This window comes from Ursus arctos, unplaced genomic scaffold, assembly GCF_023065955.2.
Source record: "Ursus arctos isolate Adak ecotype North America unplaced genomic scaffold, UrsArc2.0 scaffold_13, whole genome shotgun sequence".
Lineage (NCBI taxonomy): Eukaryota > Metazoa > Chordata > Mammalia > Carnivora > Ursidae > Ursus > Ursus arctos.
The window spans coordinates 25,831,454-25,851,406 of record NW_026622797.1 but is presented as its reverse complement, the minus strand read 5'-3'; the positions used below and the strand labels follow the sequence as shown (position 1 = coordinate 25,851,406).

Genomic DNA, 19,953 nt, shown 5'->3' with positions numbered 1-19,953 from the left:
TTATGGATGAGTTTATAAGGCCAGGGGGAAGTAAACTGCCCCAACCCTGCACAGCCAGCAAGAGCCAAAGCTGGATGAGATTCAAATATGGTTTTTTCAGGATGCCTAGAAAAACAAAACGAATTGATTCAGCATTCATGTTTATTATATGAATAGGACTGTCTTTCAGCAGGAGTTTGTAGCAAAAATCAACATAATGAAGATATTAGGACTATATTCTCCCATTGTTTTCATTTTCTTAGAAAAGGAAAGCCTATCAAACTTTATTGCCATTCCTGTAGTATATGGTTGTGAAGCTAAAAGTAATTACACTCCATAGTTAGCTTGTGTGACAACTGCAAGACCTTGACGTATTATTCTTTGTTACGTTCAACAGTAAATGGCTGCGAGCATATCTGACTACTTATAGTGTGACCGTGAGATAATTGTTTGGGAACCTACAACTGCTTATTAAAGGGTGGGGAGTCTTAACATAATTACAGAGTCAAAAGCTACCCAGCTTTACTAGGGGAAATATCATGCAATGCGTTGTTGGTCTTCAGGTGGTTTCTTAGTCAAATTCTTCATTACTTTCCAGAATGCTCTGGAATTCTCCAGCTCCGTTTATGACATAAAAGTATCTGTCCTGGTTAATATGAATCGACAAGGAATGGAGGATCTCTATGCCTGAATGAGGCTGAAAGAAGTGGAACATTTTAGCCAAAGTAACAACACTTAGTGTGTCTTTGTTACAAACATTTCAAATTGAAATGTTGCTGTTCATACAGACCATTGGTCCCAGGAAGCTATATTTTTTCTAAATGTGCATCATTAGAATATAGTGTGTAATTTATTAAGGAGGGGAAGAAAAAAGTTGGACAGGGAAAAATCCAAAGACAGGCGTGCTTGCTTTAGAGAAACGTGTATCTGGAATCATTTTCAAGTATAATGGGAGCTCTAGTTTCTTACTGTCTAGATACTCATTATCTTTTTGAGTTATCTGTGCTATTATTTTAGAAGATGACATTTTTAGCTTTGTTAATTATCACTTCAAGTCCTCTACCTGTCACAGAATTTAAAAAAAAATTTTTTTTAAATATTTTATTTATTTATTTGACAGAGATAGAGACAGCCAGCGAGAGAGGGAACACAAGCAGGGGGAGTGGGAGAGGAAAAAGCAGGCTCATAGCGGAGGAGCCTGATGTGGGGCTCGATCCCATAACGCCAGGATCACGCCCTGGGCTGAAGGCAGACGCTTAACCGTTGTGCCACCCAGCACCCCAGAATTTTTAAAAATTTTTGGTGCAAATAATCACCCAGGTGACATTCTTCTAAATTTATGATGAGAAGCATTCACCTCATATTTTGAAAAACACAGAAAAAAATTGACTGCCAAGAACCAACTGGCCTATAGAAGCATGAAGAAGAAGTATCTCCAATCTCCCACCATGCCACTTGGCAACCCGTCTTCACATTTCCACACACCATAGGGGAATTAACCTACAGCCCATGCTGGAAAACCACGATCAGCTGGGAATGTGGAGAAGGGGAAAAGAAGAAACTGCTTGCTGTCCCCACTACCTGAGTGGAAGAAGATCCCATCTCAAGCAGGAAGATGGGAGAAGAATGAACCTTCAGCTAAACCACGCAATGGTCCCTGGCATCTGGACCTATGAGAGGTCTCTTAGTCCATTTCCCTCTGATGGCAGCATGGGATAGAGGCTGTACGGGTCTGTGTGCCGGGTACCGGTCATGAGGAAGAAGTCCAGGGAGCAGACTACCTGAATCCATGAAAGTCCCTTCAAACATTGTTATTGGAAACCTAAAATAAGTAAGACCCTTCAAACTAAGAAAAGGCTACTTTTCATTTTACCCAATGTTCTTATTATTTTGCCCCCTCAAAGCATCTTTTAAAAGGTCCCTTCCCGAGAGTTGAAAAAGGAGAAAAAGCAAGACCAAAAACTACAAACTAGAAACAAGATTAGAACACCTGGTTTATTGGGGAAAATTCATAGTGAAAACTGCAATTGCTTGATCTGCAACTTACAAAATAATAATTTGATCTATAAAATGAACTGGTTTTCATAACGTTAAGTACAAATGGTAAAAAAAAAAAAATCAGAGTCAATGCAATATATCCTCTATTTGCCGTTCAGAGAAATCTCACATCCCTGAATTCTCCTGTCGTAGGTCTTATATCAGATATTTTATATCTCTTTTTCCAAGGAAGACCAGGTTTGTAACTACATGTAAGGTGTTGCTTACAATTGCAATCTACCAGAAGTTGTGTCTATATGATTAGAGCCCAGTCAACCAGAGATGAACAATTCCAGCCACTTCCTCTCCTTCGGCTGTTTTAATGTCACTTTGTGAGAGGAATGGCACTCCTAATGCTTTACTAACCCACCGATTCATGCCTATAAGCGTGACGAATTAGACCCAGCTCTTCTTTCAATCCATATACTGTGTTCCTGAACATATAGACACAAAAGAGTACAGATTTATTAATACAGCATTTTCCCACACCCCAACCCTATAAACCGCTTTAAAAGAAAAAATTTCATGTTAACATTTCACTAAATGAGGAGGCCTTACTACTGCATCAGGCTTTGGCTATGAAAGAGTACTTTCCTAGATGCCATATCAAGTTAAGGTGAAGCTTTGCAAAAAAAATCGCTTAGGATGTTAGTTAGAAATTCTCACAAACAATATGCATTTAGGAAACTATTTCACTTCTTTAAATAGGTGAAGGCTTGGAAAATATTTATTTTTTGCATTTCTTTTAGAATATTTGGTCACTGGCAATTTTTACTAATAATCTCTCTCTTCTCATTGGCTCTTAATAGACCCAGTCCATTCCATCTGGGGAAACCAGAAACTCAATCATGCCAGTCCAATCTTTGAAGCCTTCTCATTTTGCCTTATACAGTGGTTAAGTTTCATATTCACATTCTTTTACAAATGTTGTATAAATGGTATGGATAGATATAAGGGAATATTAGCATATTATAGGTCATTAATTAAAAGAATAAGTTTTGTTTATAAAACATATATAAAAGATGAATATGAAACTATAACACCATTTAAAAAATACTTTCTCCCAAATTATTTTAGCATTGACTGGTTTAATGATATGAACACTGCCCACAAAATGGGTTCAAAGGATGCTGGAGAAGACCGTTTCTTGCTCTGGGATCCATCTTGGCAGCAGCGATCTTCTGCTCACTCCCCACCTTAGGCGGATGTGTAGAAGTACCTGGGCTTGGCATTGCCCAAAAGGTCATCTTCATAGTTGGGAAGGCAACAGAAGAAGAAGGCGCAGCCGATCAGGATGATCGTGGCCGCCCACCCGAAACCGTAGGCCCAGTTATAGATGTAAGTGACAGCGGGGTTGGCGTGAAGGTCGAAGGTCTGGGTGTACTTCACAGGGTAAATTACCAGGGAGATGATCTGGAATATGGCTAAAGGGAAGAAAAACATCCCAAAATGAATATGGACACATGAATGAATGCATGGGAACAACAGATTAAATCCCTCTTCCACAACTGACTTTTGCCTTTAAGTAAGTGTTAAATCCACTCCCTGGATGAAAGGGACTGGAGGGATCTAGCCATCATGAGCCAAAACAAGTTATTGACTCTTGTATGTCAGGGAGACCTGCACTGAGCAGAATGCTGAATATACAAAATACAGACAGAAAGCAATTAGAGAATCCCTCCTTAGGACCTGTGTAAGCATTGCATCTACTAAAGTAAAAAGTGCAAAACCGTGGTGCACAGTCAAAAGCAGGGTGGTACAGAAGGGTATCTTTTCATCTTGGTATTTCCTGTGCCAAACACAGTTAATATTTTCAGGGTTAGCAAAAATAATATATACACATACACACAGTGTGCACGCATGCACACACATACACACCGTGTGTGTGCACACACGCACATAGATTTGACAGTATTGGTGTTTAACAGCACACCACTGAAATATTCATTCAATAAATAACTAAATGAAACAACAAGCCAATGATGTGAATGATCAGCGTAGAGAAGCACCAGAAAAGTCTGCAGAGAAGCAGAAATCTAAGGAACAAATAGAAATGGAGAGATGGAGGTCAGAGGGAACAGCATTCCAGGCAGGGGGAACAGAAACACAGGAGGGGAGTAGTCATCCTGCCATGGGGAAGTGTAAGGAGGATACAAGAAAGAAAACACAGGTCAAGAAGACTTCTAAACTCTTCGGCATAAGAGTCACCTTATTATAATTACTATTAACCATATTAACGTTTTAAGCAACTTAAGAAAATAAGAACTTGATTAAATGGACTTTTGTATTCTTTTTCAACGAACATGCATAACTCCATGAAGCTATAATGAGCATATACATGTTCTGTTCTGTTCTGCATTCTTTTCACATAATATTTCCCATGTCTGTTGCCAAGTCATAGGGTAGGAACACATTTTCACTCTGTACTATTAAGTACATTAGTCTACACCTAGCGGTGCCAGCCGGCTGTGCTCCTAGATTCCTAGTTGGTGTATTCCATTAATAAATGTTCACTCTGACCACACCCACCTGCATCACAGTCTCCCATCCCGCAGAATCAGCTCTATGATACAAAAAGGCAGTTCCAGACCTGGCCCCTCCTAGGGTCTCCTGTTCCACTGCAGAAAACCTTTCTATGGCCCGCCATGTCATGCGATTGTAACATTGCTTCCATAAGTAAAATGGCTCAGGGACAGTCCAGCACCCTCAGGAAGGGGCTCATAGGAGGCCAGCACTGGGACTGCTATGGAAACAGTGCACTGAATCAGCCCTGTGTCAGCCCCGGTCCCCCAAAGTAGGGGTGTCGCTGGACATAGGGTCACCTGCAAGAGACAGCAGCATGCAACATGGACGGGGAACGTGAGGTACCATCTGAGACACAGGACGAAAGGGACCTAGACCTTAAAGTGTGTGCCTTCGTTCCTTCTTCCTGTGGTGACACATTTTTGACAACAGATCGGAAGTGTAATTGTCAAGGAGTGTGGATTGGACAGTACTGTCGTGATGTCTACTGAAGGTACGAATGAAGAACCGCTGACTTAGTCTTACCAGCCAGGGCCAGGAGGCCTCCAATCACTCTCAGAAAGACAAGCATCTGGGGTCCGCAGAGGGCAAAGAAGGACAGGATGAAACAGATCACCAGGATGATAAAGCCGCAGAAAAGCATGGCGGCTGCTGCCCTTCCCCACGCTGTAAGAGAAAAGAAATTAATAAGACACATGTACCAAATTTTAAAATCACCTGTCAAAGTATCAATAGGAGGTTTTTTTATTTTTTACTACTTATATTTGGGTGGAAGGATAGTCTTTTTGACAGTACTTAAGCATCTCCACATCTCAAGGGAGGAATAGGCAATTCATTTGGAGGGCACTGACATAGTGCTTGTAGTAATGCCTACTCCCCTCTGACTTGGGGCAAGAGTTTCTGTCTCTGAAATGAATGGTAAAATTCATTCAACTGTTCCTCATGTAATAAAGAGGCCATATAAATAGGTATATTTAAAAGGTTCTCTCCCTCTCTCCCTCCCCCTGCTCATGCTCTCTCTTGCTCTCACCCCCTTGCACTCTCTCAAATAAAGAAATAAAGTCTTTTAAAAAATAAAATAAAAGGTTCACTCAAGTTCTAATGTAACACAACCAAAATAAACCACACTTTTGGTATTGAACAATTAAGTTATTATCGCTTTAGGAAATGGTTCAAATACCTTTAAAAAGATCTTTGTTTCGTATTAATGTTTGATTCTGTGCCAAAGCAATCATTGAAAATGTACTTAGGATTAGGCAGAGAGGTGCACTAAAGCAACTTAATTATAAAGAAGCTTTGATTTTTTATAACAAGTTTGGGTACAAACATATCCCATTGTTTGTCTAAATTTTAACTTCTGAAGTATACAGACTTTATAGCACAAGAGCTCTTAATGATGGATATGGGCCTTAAAAGCAATCAGGATGAAGTGAAAATTGAGTTCTGGGTTTGAAAATCCGAATGGCACTTCCAGCCCTGTGTTGTCCTACTTTGAGACTGTGGAAATAGGGACAGCCATGATACCCAGGCTAACAATTCCAGTCAATAATTCCCGTTGTGCAACCTGCACTGATTTCAAAAATCTCTTCCAATACAACCTGCTTTCTAGAGGGCATAACTAACATTGATCATGTAATTGCTCTGTGCCAGGCGCTGTGCTAAGAACTTGACATGCATTAGTTCACTAAATCTTCACAATAAATTTTAATGTCCTTTTTTTTTTTTTTTTTTAAGAGAGGGAGGCGGGGGAGGAGCAGATGGAGAACGGGAAAGAGAATCTTTTTTTTTTTTTTATAATGATTTTTTATTATATTATGTTAGTCACCATACAGTACATCCCCGGTTTCCGACGTAAGGCTCGATGATTCATTAGTTGTGTATAACACCCAGTGCACCATGCAATATGTGCCCTCCTTATTACCCATCACCGGCCTATCCCATTCCCCCACCCCTCTCCCCTCTGTAGCCCTCAGTTTGTTTCTCATAGTCCATAGTCTCTCATGTTTCATTCCCCCTTCTGATTACCCCCCCTTTCTTTATCCCTTTCTTCCCCTACTGATCATTCTAGTTCTTATGTTCCATAGATGAGAGAAATCATATGATAGTTGTCTTTCTCTGCTTGACTTATTTCACTTAGCATTATCTCCTCCAGTGCCGTCCATGTTGCAGCAAATGTTGAGAACTCGTTCTTTCTGATAGCTGAGTAATATTCCATTGTATATATGGACCACAACTTCTTAATCCAGTCATCTGTTGAAGGGTATCTCGGCTCCTTCCACGATTTAGCTATTGTGGACATTGCTGCTATGAAATTGGGGTGCATATGGCCCTTCTCTTCACTACGTCTGTATCTTTGGGGTAAACACCCAGTAGTGCAATGGCTGGATCATAGGGTAGCTCAATTTTTAACTTTTTAAGGGACCTCCACACTGTTTTCCAGAGTGGCTGTACCAACTTGCATTCCCACCAACAATGTAGGAGGGATCCCCTCGGGAAAGAGAATCTTAAGCAGGTCCCACGCCCACGGTGGAGCCTGACTCAAGGCTCAATCTCACGACCCTGAGATCATGACCTAGCCTAAATCAAGGGTCCAAGGCTTAACCAACTGAGTCACCAAGATGTCCCTACAATACCTTTTAAAGGTTCATACTATCATCATTTCTTAAGCGGTACGCCGGGCTGGCTCAGTTGGTGAAGCATGGGACTTTTGATCTCAGGGTTGTAAGTTCAACGAGAGGCGTACAGATTACTTAAAAATAAAAAAATCTTTATCATCATTTCTTTAGAAATGAGGATATACTAAGGCTTTGAAAGTTCAAGTGACCTGTCTGTAGCCACACAGCTGATAGGTGGTTCAGGCAAACTTTGATTTCCAGCCTGGCTAAATCCAAAACATGATTCTTCTCAGATATGTAATTTACATAAAATTCACTCTTTCAAAGTGTACAATTCAGGGGTCTCTACTATATTCACAGGATGGTGCTACCATCACCACTTACAATTCCAAAATCTTCATCACCCCCAAAAGAAGCCCCCCATCCATTAGCGGTCACTCGCCATTCTCCCCTTCCTCCAGCTTCCAGCAACCATTAATCTAGTTTCCATCTCTACCAATTTGCGTATTTGGGACATTTCCTATAAATGGGATCCCTACCACGTGGCTTTTGTGAGTGTCTCCTTTCCCCTAGCACAATGGCTTCCAGGCTCATCCGTATTGGCAGGTACCAGCACTCCATCACTTTTTACGGCCAAAAAATATTCCGTTGTACGGATCTCCCACTTTTTTTTTATCCATTCATTCATTCCTTGATGAACAAACATGCGCTCTTGACCTATTCCTCTGTATTGCACTCGAAAAAGAGAGTCATGTGCACATCCACGCTGGTTTTACTCCTTCTCAAACACAGCTCGGCTGACAACTGTATCCTCCCTTCTGGATAGGTCATTTGACTGGTCCAAGTAAAAGATATCGGAGAGCAGAGGCCGCTGGGCCTCTGAAGCTGGCTGGACCTCATTTCTACCCTGCCTCTGCCACCAGTTAGCCACCATCGTCTGCACAGCTGCTAACTGGGGTGAAAAATGCCTTTTTTCAAGATGATTGTGAGGATGACAGCCCTTGTGCGAAAAGTCAGGGAGCTAGGAATTCTCCAGCCTTCACCATTCAAGAAGTTCCTCGTGTATACCTATGACTTTTCTCCTGGACCTCGAGTTTTTCCGTTTTCTTCCTATATTTGCACAGTTCTGCACCATCACATCGTTGTTCCTCAGTTACCCACCGAATGTTTACATCTTCATCTGTTATAGACAAACCTGAACTAAGTTCCCCTGTTGCTTTCTCCAATCCCCAAGCTCCTCCCAGATCTTCCTCTAGGTTTATGAATGACTGGGGCAGGATAGGTTATTAAGGAAAAGCCATATTTTTATATGCTTCAGAAATACCATGTTTCCCCACAAATTATCCCTTGGTATCGCTGCAGGACAAGGCTGAGAGTGCATGAGGGGGCCTGATTTGATATTTATAATTTTCATTACTTTCCTCCAGATCTTTTTGCGGTTTCTGGAGATCAATAAGAGACCTTAGGGGCAAGATAAAATAAAAATGTTTTATTTTAAAACAGAAATGAATAAAGCCAGAATGTGAAACATTCTCCCTTTTGCCCTGTCCTTCAAGTAAGGGAACTTGTCAGAGAAGCAGGACCCTACTTTGGAAAGAAGAACGTTAATCAGATCATCTCAGAGCCTAGCCCATAGGCCACGGTGTCAAAATCATCAGTGGTGCTTATTAAAAATATAGATTCCTGTGGTTCCTTCCCGACCCACTGAATCAGAGCTCAAGAGGTAGGACCCAGGAATCTGCGCCTTACTGACATTTCTTACATCCATGCTCAAGTTTGAGAACTAAGAGAGATGATTAATCTCCTTCTGAAAACAGATGCAACTGCTAAAAACAAGAGCATAAAATTTTCAGGATGGGACCCACTGTCAATGACAGCCACATTTCTGTAGATTTTTATGGCTACTGCCAATCATTACATTCAATTAAATCCAATTATTAAATTCAAAGAAGCAGATACTGATTTTTCCTTTTGAGTTCACAGGTTAGAAACTGCAATAAAAGGAGACCTACGGAAGCATGCAGAGGAACAGAGGAATGCAAACGTAGGGGAAACTGCAGGGCAGAGTGTGAATTTTCAATCATAACAATCAAACTTCCTAACAAGGAACATAGTTTGATAACCAAACTTCGACAGTCACAGATTAAGGTTTTAAAAGTGTAGTGAAATGAGTCACGTATGATGGAGCTATGAAGAGGAACATCAATAATTATTCCTATTTCTTTGGGGAAGATGAACATAGATTTTTGCTATTACTACTTCCTCTCACATGATAGCTGAGGTGTAATTTGCACTGAGCTTTAAGGACTTGAAAGAAATTAAGAAAATAGGAAGCCAGTTCACCCAACCTGAAGTCAACAGGTGAGTGCAAATATAAACATAGCCCATTTTAAGCACTTGGCCTATGTTATGTGAAATAATTCAGTCGTGGCTTGTTTACTTAAAATGCTGAGTCTAAGGAAAATCAAAATGGCAAATTAAGTGGCATTTTGTCTTGAGAAATGCTTCTCTGGAAGTAGAACGCATGTAGCCTGCTCCTAAGGCATGGAAACACCCACGCTGAATCACTTAACTACCACTGAAGACCCAAATTTGGGCACGGTCTTGAAGATGGGGCTGATGAATGACCAGTGAGACAACCTGCCTTCTCATATCAATGACTATGTTGCTATAAAACCATGAGATGGCCCCTCCCGGGTCTGAGCAGGGTCAGCCCAGCCCAATATTCTGCCCAAGAAGGGGACCGACAGCCATGTAGACTTACAACGTGGCAAATCTCCACAACATACCTTTTGAAAATAAGATAAATCTGTACCCCAAGTACCTTGGGTCTCACCTAATTACCCAGAATGAGCCTAATAACTGCAAATTTATCCAAACCTCTTGGGAACTATTTATATGTTTATATTATACCATGGTCTAAATTATACCATATCTACCAACCCCAATAGAAAAACATCAACTTTTGAAAAACGTATCCTACTACTTCTTCCATGACTGAACAGATAGATGGTCCTTGGCACTTTAAAGGCAGAATGTCCATCTTTATTGTGAAGACAAGTCTATCCTCCATTATTATTTTATGCTCAAAACTATGGTGTCTTTCCTAATTGTGGCCTGTGATAGAGAGCAGGGAGGATTCTCGTTGTCAATTAGCACTCTCTGAACCAAGACCACAAATCATACAGTACTCCGGGTAAACAGATGCCGTGCTTCTGTGCAGGAATGGATTCTCTTTGTTCTGTCTTCTTAAGGGAAGATGAATCTGGTGCTATAGATGATCTGTTATGTCCTAAATTTATTTCTAAGTGCCACTTGGAGAAGTTCCTATTATCAAAGAAACCAGCAGCCTTACAAATCCACTTGTGAATAAGATTCATTAAAGATCCATTTGGATGAAGAACAGCTTACCTAATTTTGCCAACGTTTGCAAAGATTCAACTATAAATCAACACTAATGGTCACTAATGAAATTCTGAGTTTTTCCTAGGAAATGCTTTTAAGTTTTTGTATCAGAAAAAATGCTGTATCTTTTTTCCAGTGATGGCTTGTGAAAATACAATGTTACAAGGCAAATACAGCTAGGAAAAGACCAGTAAGGTCAACTGACTAAGAAAGGAGCAAAATACATAAATAGATAGAGAGTAGAACTAAATAAATACCTTGAATGCCAAGTGAGAAACCATAACAAACTGAAGCTTGTGGGGGGAAAAAAAAAAAACTTTGTAAGACGAGAGCACTACTAATATGTTTAGTATTGTGGGTAATGTTTGCAGACTGTGACTGACTGTTCCTCCAAAGTTAGTTTTTCTTTTAAGAGATTTGCTGCATTCTTCAGTAGTTTTACACATGGGCACCAAACAGTCTGGCCTAGCCCCTTACTCAGTGCCCAGCAGACACCAACCTGCCACCCAATTCGAGTAGGGTCCCTTTCCAGAATAACAGATTCGTCTATTAATAGTACGAAGCCCTACCTAGTAAATCTGAGATTTTGTCAGATCTCCTACTGTTTGTATAGGGTTCTTTATGTCAAACAGACTCTCTATGTCATAGAACTGAAAACTGGATAAAATCATAAGTGAAAAAATTAAGAAGATCCTATCTACAAATAAAGATACACATGGGTGGAATATATATTCAAAAAGACTGGGGTGTGTCAATGAGGAGGTAATCTGCAGGAACACGGGCCAGAGCCCCTGAAACCAGAAAGTGCTTACAAATCACCTGGGGATCTTGTGAAACTTCAGGTTTTGCTTCAGTAGGTGGGACCTGAGACACTGAGTGTCCAATAACCTTCCAGACAATGCAGATGCCGCTGGTATGGACACATTGAGTAGCAAAAATCTAGAGGACCACTTGTTACAGGCCTGCAAAAAAATCTACATCAGAAGAAGCAATTTTGAAGAAGCTTTAGAAGGCAGTAAAGCAAGGTCAGGGTCACGTGGGATGGCATCCAGTCGGTGTGAGATTCTTGACATGCTCTGCGTTCTCTCCTGAAACTGAGCCTGATGAGAACTACTTACTGCTGGGTTTTTATAGAACCACGATACGTTACCTCTTCATGGTCTTCTTTTAAAGTCTCAGTGGGGAAACCGTGCTACCCAGAAAGATGTGAAAGTGGAGATTTGTACCCTGAACGTAGACATGATAACTAGCAGGGAATCGGGGAGCTATCCTCACAGACCCTCGAAAGTGTGTCAGATGAAGAGGGCTGGGAAGTAGCATTTACGTGGAAGCACACTTGAGCTCCATCAGCGTAAGACAAGTAGTTTTAGACAAACAGCAGCGTCCAGGGAACTGAATTAAGTTGCGGAACAAAGGGAAGAGGCTTAGCTCGTCACGGGAGGTGCTGATGAGCACAGGCTTTGGTGAAAGCTTGAACAGGTGCACTCTTACACCCTTCTATTATAGCCTGGGAGCGTGTGTCCGCTAGCAGGGAGAAAACAAGTCAGGTCACTTAAAAGGGAGGGAGGCTTCCAGGACGTTCCTGCTAAGTGCAGCCAGTGGGCCAGTCACTGGTTCCCACACGTCTGGATTTTACAAATCCATACACACACACACATATATTTTTAATTATGAAAATCAATTGAGTGGCCAACTTTTTATTTTGCTGTATAAAACCATGAACACGCACCCACAAAGAATAGTCTATCCACGAATGCCTAATTTCATAAAATAATAACATTTCAATACCTCGCCCTGCCTCCCTGCCAAAGGGCCTCAAAAAGCCTCATTTAGCCTAATGTAAACCTATTCACTTTGTACTTCTCTCATTTCCTGTACATTTAAGAACCATAGGGCCAAATGATCTAAAAATATTTCATATAATACTCTGATTCCTGGACTTATCCGAGACTGATTTCACGTAAAAAACAAACAAAAACCAAAAACCAAAAAACAACACATTCAATGCACTGTGTGGTGATCAAAGGCATCTGGTAAAGCTGAAGCTGTGTACTTCTGAGCTCGGGGCTGAAGCAGGCACTCTGACTTGGCCACACTGAGTCCCACTGCCATTCTTGGCGCATAAACTCATCACCATCAGTCTCCACCCTGACAAGTAGGAGCCTGCTTGGGATTTGAAATCTGTATCATTGATATTTAAAATATCCTCCTAATATATTTTTTCCTTAAAACTGGGGAAGAAAGGGTGCTGGCAGCACAAAAACAGTGTGCGTGGACACGCATGCAAATTCCATGTTGCATTTTACTTATAGGTGAAATGTGACCGATCATTTCAATGTTCTTTTCCTGTTTGGACAAATAGAAATGTGAGATTCTCTCCATGCTCTGTATGCTCATGATTTTGTTTAAAAATTAGAGTATTTGTGAAGCTGGGTATTTCTTTAGTTGTTAATATCATGTAAAAACAAATATTCAGTGTATAATTGAGTTCATTTATGAGAAAAATGAGGTGATATAGCAACCTGAAATTCTTTAAAAAACTCAATAACCATGGGGAATATAATGTTCTGTATTTTACATACTTCGAAGGAACTATTTCCCTTTATACAAACGTCTCTATTATTAGCATTATTGCCAAGACTTGCCAGGAATAATCTGTTTTTAATATCAAAATGAACATATTAATGTTATGAATATTAATTAATAGAAAGAGATGGTCAAGCACTTTGTAATAAAAAGGTATACATTCTTAATAGTTACAATGTAAATCACAACGTTTACACTCTAGTACATACCAAGAATTTTTTAAAAAGTGTATATACACACTCAATGCTCTGCATTATCATTTTAATTAGAGCCATCCACCACCTTACTCCTTGTTGTGTTTATACATATGTGGGAGTGTGTGCTTACTACGTTTTATAGAAATCTCCTGTGAACATACTGTTTTCTGCAAAGCCTTACTGAGGTTATCTGAAAATCTCCAGAGTTGGAGATGCCTAGAAAATTGAGCTACAGTGTAGGAATCCACAATTTCAATATTTGTGAAGCAAAACTAGCCAACAGTCCATGGCAGAAAATGAAGTGAAAGTATAATAAACTCTCCAACTCATCTCTGAGCACAGGAGCCCGAGCTGGACCTCTCTTTGGGGAGTTCAACATCTGTATTCTTCTTCCCATGGACACCTAGTGACAGCGGATCTGGATTCATGATTTGATTCTAGGTCTTGCGCAAAAGCTGCATCTAACACATTATTGGCACTTACTTATCTTTGCAAAGGTCATAGGCGTAACTTAATTGGGATGTTAAAGCCACCACCCTCTTATGAAAATCAGTCTTGCTGCATCGTAAAGGTAGTAACCGATTTTTTTTTACTTGGAAAAATGAACTTTACCAAAGACAAATTTCTACATCAACTTGAAACATAGTTTATACACTGGGTCAGTGTTGTCTTTACAATTAAAAGAGTTAGTGCTTTAGACTTCTAATTAAAAAATTAAACCCACAAAACCTGCTTATTCCCTTCCATATACAAAACACTATATCATTCTGAGGCTGGAGGCACCACACCCTACGAAGGTGAGCTCATCTTGCAAGTTAAGAAAAATAAAAACTGCATTGTGTGAGTTTCACAAGAGGGCTGTAGTCACAGCAGAGCCTTGCAGGCCAGATCATGTCCCAGCATACTGTTGCTGGTTCTACCAGCACCTCTCTTCCCGAGGTGCGCTAACCTGACTTCACATGCAGGGGACTGCAGAGTACTCTTTGGGTCCGTACTAGGCTTTGTTCTGAGTATGATTATCAAGTCTGTTTAAAGACACACCTGTTTAAGCAGTCCTATTAAGTTCCCCTACAAGAGGCTGAGCTCCAATGCATTTTCACTAAAAGATACAGTTACATTACTTCAAATAATTCCCGTTTAAAACCTAAGATCTGAGATAATAGAAACGCTGGCAGGCGCTCTGTTTAAAAGAGGAAAAACACAGACTTTAAGGAAAGCAGGAATTCCATGCAGTCTTCACATTTTATTAGCTGCTAATAAGGACCATGCCTCCCTTTGCGGGAAAGCTCATGGTGGGAACTTCCAAACAATTCCACAGTAGATAAGATACAGCACCAAGCTCGGGATAGGGGCCCCCAGAGCCACAAATAAACAGTGTGCTTGGAAGCCATGGGCCACTTCGGAGTAAAGAATCAAGTCAATGGTCCTAGCAGGGAATGAGAAAAGGCAGGGTAGCCTTCTTTCTGAGTTTAAAACTATTAAACTCAGTTGCTAAGGCCTCATTCGGTAGCAGTTAGCTTTAGGTTTCGGATTATGGTCATACTTAAACCCTTCTCTCCCGCACCCCAGGCACACACTGCTAATCAAAATAGATCCCAGCTGTTCTTCTCCACTACCCTAAGCAGGCGGTAGCAGCATTCAGGACTGTGCTCCTCTCCAGTCCCTGCATATTAAGTAAAACACCCAGGCTCCCTCCATGCTGGAAAAATAAAAGACTCCATCTGCAGTATATTAGAGTTGTCGACTCTGCTTTATTTTCCTGATGTAAAAGATGTGTTTGCTGTGTAGATTTCAAATCAGATTAAAATAAGTAAGTTTTCTAAACAATGCTGGACTTAAGTCAAAAAGACACCCCCTAAAACAAAAGCTATCAAGAAGTAGCCTGCTGCTTAAAAATACTGCAGTCCCTATTGAAATCATAATTGCTAACCCTTTGACAGAAAGGGCTTTTTCAATGGAAGAAGAGTTGCTTTCACTTAGTTCCAGTTAAACGAATACACCAACCTTGGGGAAGGCACCTATTTCAATACTTATATTTTAATCTTACCAAGAGTCACAGGACGAGGTGTAATGGTAAAAGATTTCAGTAGGTCTCCAAGAAAATACACTTTGTTCATTATATTTCCTCATCTAAACCTTTTCGGGGACTGAAAATCCCCTTTTGCATGTAACCAACAAACCCTACACGAAACACAGTTTAAACTAGGGCCATTTTCGTCCAGTGTTGGGCCTGATTTTGGCCACTCAAAGCTGCTACTGCTTTCTTTTGTTCAAGTCCGATGCCTAAATCTAAGCTCTAAACAGACTTTTTTTCCCCCTATCACTCACTACCTCTGCCCCAGTTCGGTCCCTTCACTTAGGGCGGTTTCCGAAGGCCGCGCACGCCCAGCCGCACCCCGGAGGGCTTCCCGGAGGTGGCGGCACTCACCATAGTCCATGAGGCTCTGACAGCCATCCTCATAGGACCCGCTGCCGCCGCCCTCATGGAAGCATCGCCACCACAGCGAGGACGTCTGGATGTGGTCGCTCGACTGCAGCCAGCCGCGACCGGCCAGCGCGATGATGTCGAAGGCGATGGCGCTGAGCAGCAGCAGGGGCAGGATCCACCTGCAGCGCTCGCAGGCCAGGCCGCAGCGCAGCATCTCGACGGTGGCGGCGCGGAGGAGAGGAGCGCGCGGGGCTCGGACGCCGTGGAGAATGGCCCGCCAGCGCGGGCAGCGCGACAAAAGGGAAGAGGCCGCGGGGAGGCGGCTCCCGGGAGGACGCGGCTCGGGGCGCCGGGGCCCCACCTAGAGTCCGGTGACTCACGGCGCGCCGCCCCGACCTGCCCGGTCGGCCCGGGTGCGCGCGGGGAGAGGCGGGGCCGGGCTCGGGTTACACGGGGCGTGGGCGAGCCTAACCCGCCTGCCCCGGGCCTGGAGCCGCTGGGGCCCGGCGCCCGGCCAGGAAAGGGAGCCGGGGGGCCGGGGGCCCGGGGGCCCCGTTGCAGCCACGCGCGCCTCCTCGCCTCCCCACTGCCTCATTTCCCGCTTCCTGGAGCCTCTCCCGCTAAATGTGGTTCTTCTTGAGTGCCTCACCGGGTGCACGTTTTAATCCGCGCAAACCAGCTAAATATTTAATCCTTGCTGTCGGATAATGGTCTGATTGTCAACAGTCCATATTTAAGTTTCAAGCAGTTTGAGATGGGTGTTCACGTTGTACCCGTGGGTCAATGCTGCACTGCGTTTGAATGCGTATGCGCAACCCAGGCGCCCGTCCCTGACCCTCCTAGGCAGAGGGGGCCACTTCCTCCTGGGCTCCACCTTCGTTGTACCTTGTACCGTGCCTCACTTCATAGTCTTATCAGCTTACGTACCCGCCCATCCCGCCGAGTCTGGAGCTATTGGCCTGCAGAGGCCATGTTTTATTTATCTGTGTATCCCTGGTGGCTAGCACTGTCCCGGTCTTGCGGGGAGTTCAATAAACAACTAATGCACGAACACACTGAATTTAGCAGATGCGCACTTCAGTCTTGGGAGAGCTTCATCTGGCCTGCCAGATATCTTCAGGTCCCGTCCTTGGCCGTCCACTCCCTATCACAAATCTGTCCCAATTTAAAGCCCACTTAATCTACTCTTTTCATTTACTATTTTGAGGTTTCTCCAAATAAAAACCGTATGTCAACATGCAGCCAGCACCTAAAATCCCACCTCCAGTGTCCTGGCCCTGCTTCTGTCACCAGGTGACTCAAGTGTGAAGGGGGGAGTAGGGGTAGGGCAGCTGGGAGTGGCACTGGGGAGAAACAAATTCTCAGTTTCAGGCTCCACAGTGGCCTTGGGCAAATCATGAAAAACATCCAATGAGGGTCACATTTTTTTTAAATGGCGGTCACATCTACCTTGTACCGTCACAGATCTTTTTTGAATCCCTTGCTTTTCCCACCAATTTAATATAAAAGAAGGGGGGAATATTTAGCAATGTTTAAAATTAAGTTCTCTGCATTTTAGTTCGGTACTCTCAATAGAAAAAGAATACTATTTTGTCTTACGCAGTTCTCTGGCAATTTTTGAGAACTGAAACTATGAAAGTGCTGAGAAAATAGTGTTTGAAGCCACATGAAAAAATTTCTCCAGCCTTAATTTTACATAAACTAAATTCACATATTTTCCTTAGAGGCAAATATTTTCACTTTGAAAGAATAGCATGGAGGTGGGGGGCTTCTGCCAAGAGTTAACTGCATACGGTGTAGATTGTGTAAAAAAATATGCTCTTGGGGTTTTCAAAAGTAATGTAAATATTTGTTTAATTAGCTGTGTCTATAATACATTTGTGAGGGAAAAAAATCACATTCTTAGAAATAAATAGAGTACTGATGGGGAGCAAAGTGGTTTCAGACAAATATCAGTTTCATGGGTCTTAATGTCTCTAAAGGATTTTGGACTAGGTATATCTTCTTTTTCTTGTTCCAATAGATTTGAGGAAAAGAACTCATTCATGTTGAGGTGAAAGCAAGGAAAATAGCTCTTCAGAATTTCTGGAAGAGACTAAACCCATCCTTCTTAGGTTCTAACGAGAACATGCCTAATACATGTCCCACAGACTGTGGAACCAGATAGCTCAGGTTCAGATCCTTTCTCATACCAGCTGTGTGACATTGGGACACTTAGCTTCTTTGTGCCTCAGTTTCCTTATCTCTAAAATGGATAGTGCTCACCCCTTCGTGTGGTAATGAGTATTAAAAGAGCTAATATACATAAAGCATGCAGAATAGCGCTGGCACAGAGGAAGCCACAATACAAGGGGCGATGGTGATGATTTTCACATAAGTATCCCGCTTTACTAAGATTGGAAAGGGACCTTTGCATGTTTATAAGGAACAGGTTCTTTACAAGAATACCAACTGTAGATCGTTCAGTTTTCTCAGACAATGAAATCATTCCTCTTCGCCGCTGTACTGGTGACATGATGGATTATAGTAGTGAGTAGGCGACTCAGTAGTTCTCCCTGCTGGATAATCTAGGGATCACAGAGTGCTTGACGAATGTGAAGTGTATCTGAAAAAGGTTTTATTTTTATAAATTTGGATTTTTATGGTTATAAAAGCAATTAATATCACAAATGAGGTATATACTATTATTATCTTCATACAGACTAGAAGACTGGGGCACAAAGGAGTTCAGTAACTTGCTCAAAACCACACAGTCCCTGGGCGACAAACCCACACATCACCCTGGGCCGTTTGTCACCAGAGCCAGTGCTATTTACCACAATAACCATTTGTAAGAATTTGGAAAATATTCCTCCAGAAGTTTCCTTTTTTATTCCATTTCCTCTACCTTTGTAAACACCCAACCCACTACCAGTTCTCTCCTGAGCTATAATGAAATGGTCCCATTAAACCTGCCATGTTCTCACTAGTAAACCAAAGCAATCATTGCACAGGTAGAATGAGCACGGGACAGGAAATCAGGCAGCCTGAAGTCTACTTCTCCCGGACCCTGTGTTTCACCTCTAATTCTTGTCCCATCTCTCTCTTCCCCTATTCCTGCAAACTTCTAATTGTCTCCACTATCTCCCTTCCTATTGCTTCCTGTCTAGTCTACCCCGTGGTGTGATGGTAAATGTTTACCAACTTTCTGACCCCTCCCAAATCCTTGATTTGCAGCATTTGCCAATTTCTGTCGTGTAAAACTCTCTCAAGGGTGATTTCCGGCTACCACCTGATGTCACTGAACACGGAATTGGAAAGAAATATACAAAATTATCTCTCTCAAGCGAGTAAAAGCACACCCTTGCGTCTACCCCCAGTATCCTACAAAGCTGTTCTCACAAAGGGCACCAATAAGCTCATATTTGCCAAATTCAATGGACATCATTGGCCTCTTCGTTCCACTAGATACTATGATGTCTTCCTCCATGAAACTTTCTACTCTCTTGGCTTCTATAAAGATGTTAAAGCCCATTGCTCAAAGATCATCAGAAACACACCTATATTCAAAGTTAGATTTATTCACTCTGCAGCAAAGCACAGGGCACACCACGGGGAACTCTGGGGATGTCCCAGTGAGAGGATGTTAGGAGAGCCTAGTCACAAGATTAGGCTTATGTCAGGTGATTTTGGAGAGGGTTCAGGGATGTGGGTGTTTTGTTCGGAGTTAGGAAGAGTGATATTTTGTAATTGCATGGTGGTTTTTTTCTTTGTGTATTCAGCTATGATTATGGAGTGATCTTGTTTTCGTTTTGTTCTATCACAATGACACAGTGACCTTGTCTGATGTTAATGTTCTGTGAAGTTACTTATGCTCAGCATTGGATAATCATGGCCTAGCGATTGGCAGCCAGAAAAATTACCAACTGCCAGGGAACTGGCTTTTTCTTTCTCTTTCCCTGGGTTTCCATGAACCTCTCGACCCATCCCTTCCCTCTCTCCTTAATGGGCTCGTCCTCCTCTGACCCCCACGCACACCCAGTGCTGGATTCTCTGGGATTCTTTCCTGTATCACTCTTCTGTTCATTTTCTTTGTGTTGCATCATCCACTTTGATGATTTCAACCCCTATCTATATATTCATGACTTGCAAATATACACACTTTTGCTCTGTGCTTCAGAATTTTGTATCCAACTGCCAACAT

General features: G+C 42.1%; 1 protein-coding gene across 1 annotated transcript; it reads right to left on the bottom strand.

The window, feature by feature from the left end:
* Positions 1–1,956: 1,956 nt before the first annotated feature.
* PERP (p53 apoptosis effector related to PMP22) lies at positions 1,957–16,187 on the bottom strand. Its single transcript, XM_026504889.4, has 3 exons — positions 15,771–16,187; positions 5,065–5,205; positions 1,957–3,440 (listed from the first exon to the last, which is right to left on the bottom strand). The coding sequence occupies exons 1-3, from the start codon at positions 15,982–15,984 to the stop codon at positions 3,214–3,216; spliced, it is 582 nt and encodes a 193-aa protein (XP_026360674.1). The 5' UTR covers positions 15,985–16,187; the 3' UTR covers positions 1,957–3,213.
* Between the last annotated feature and the right edge of the window lie 3,766 nt (positions 16,188–19,953).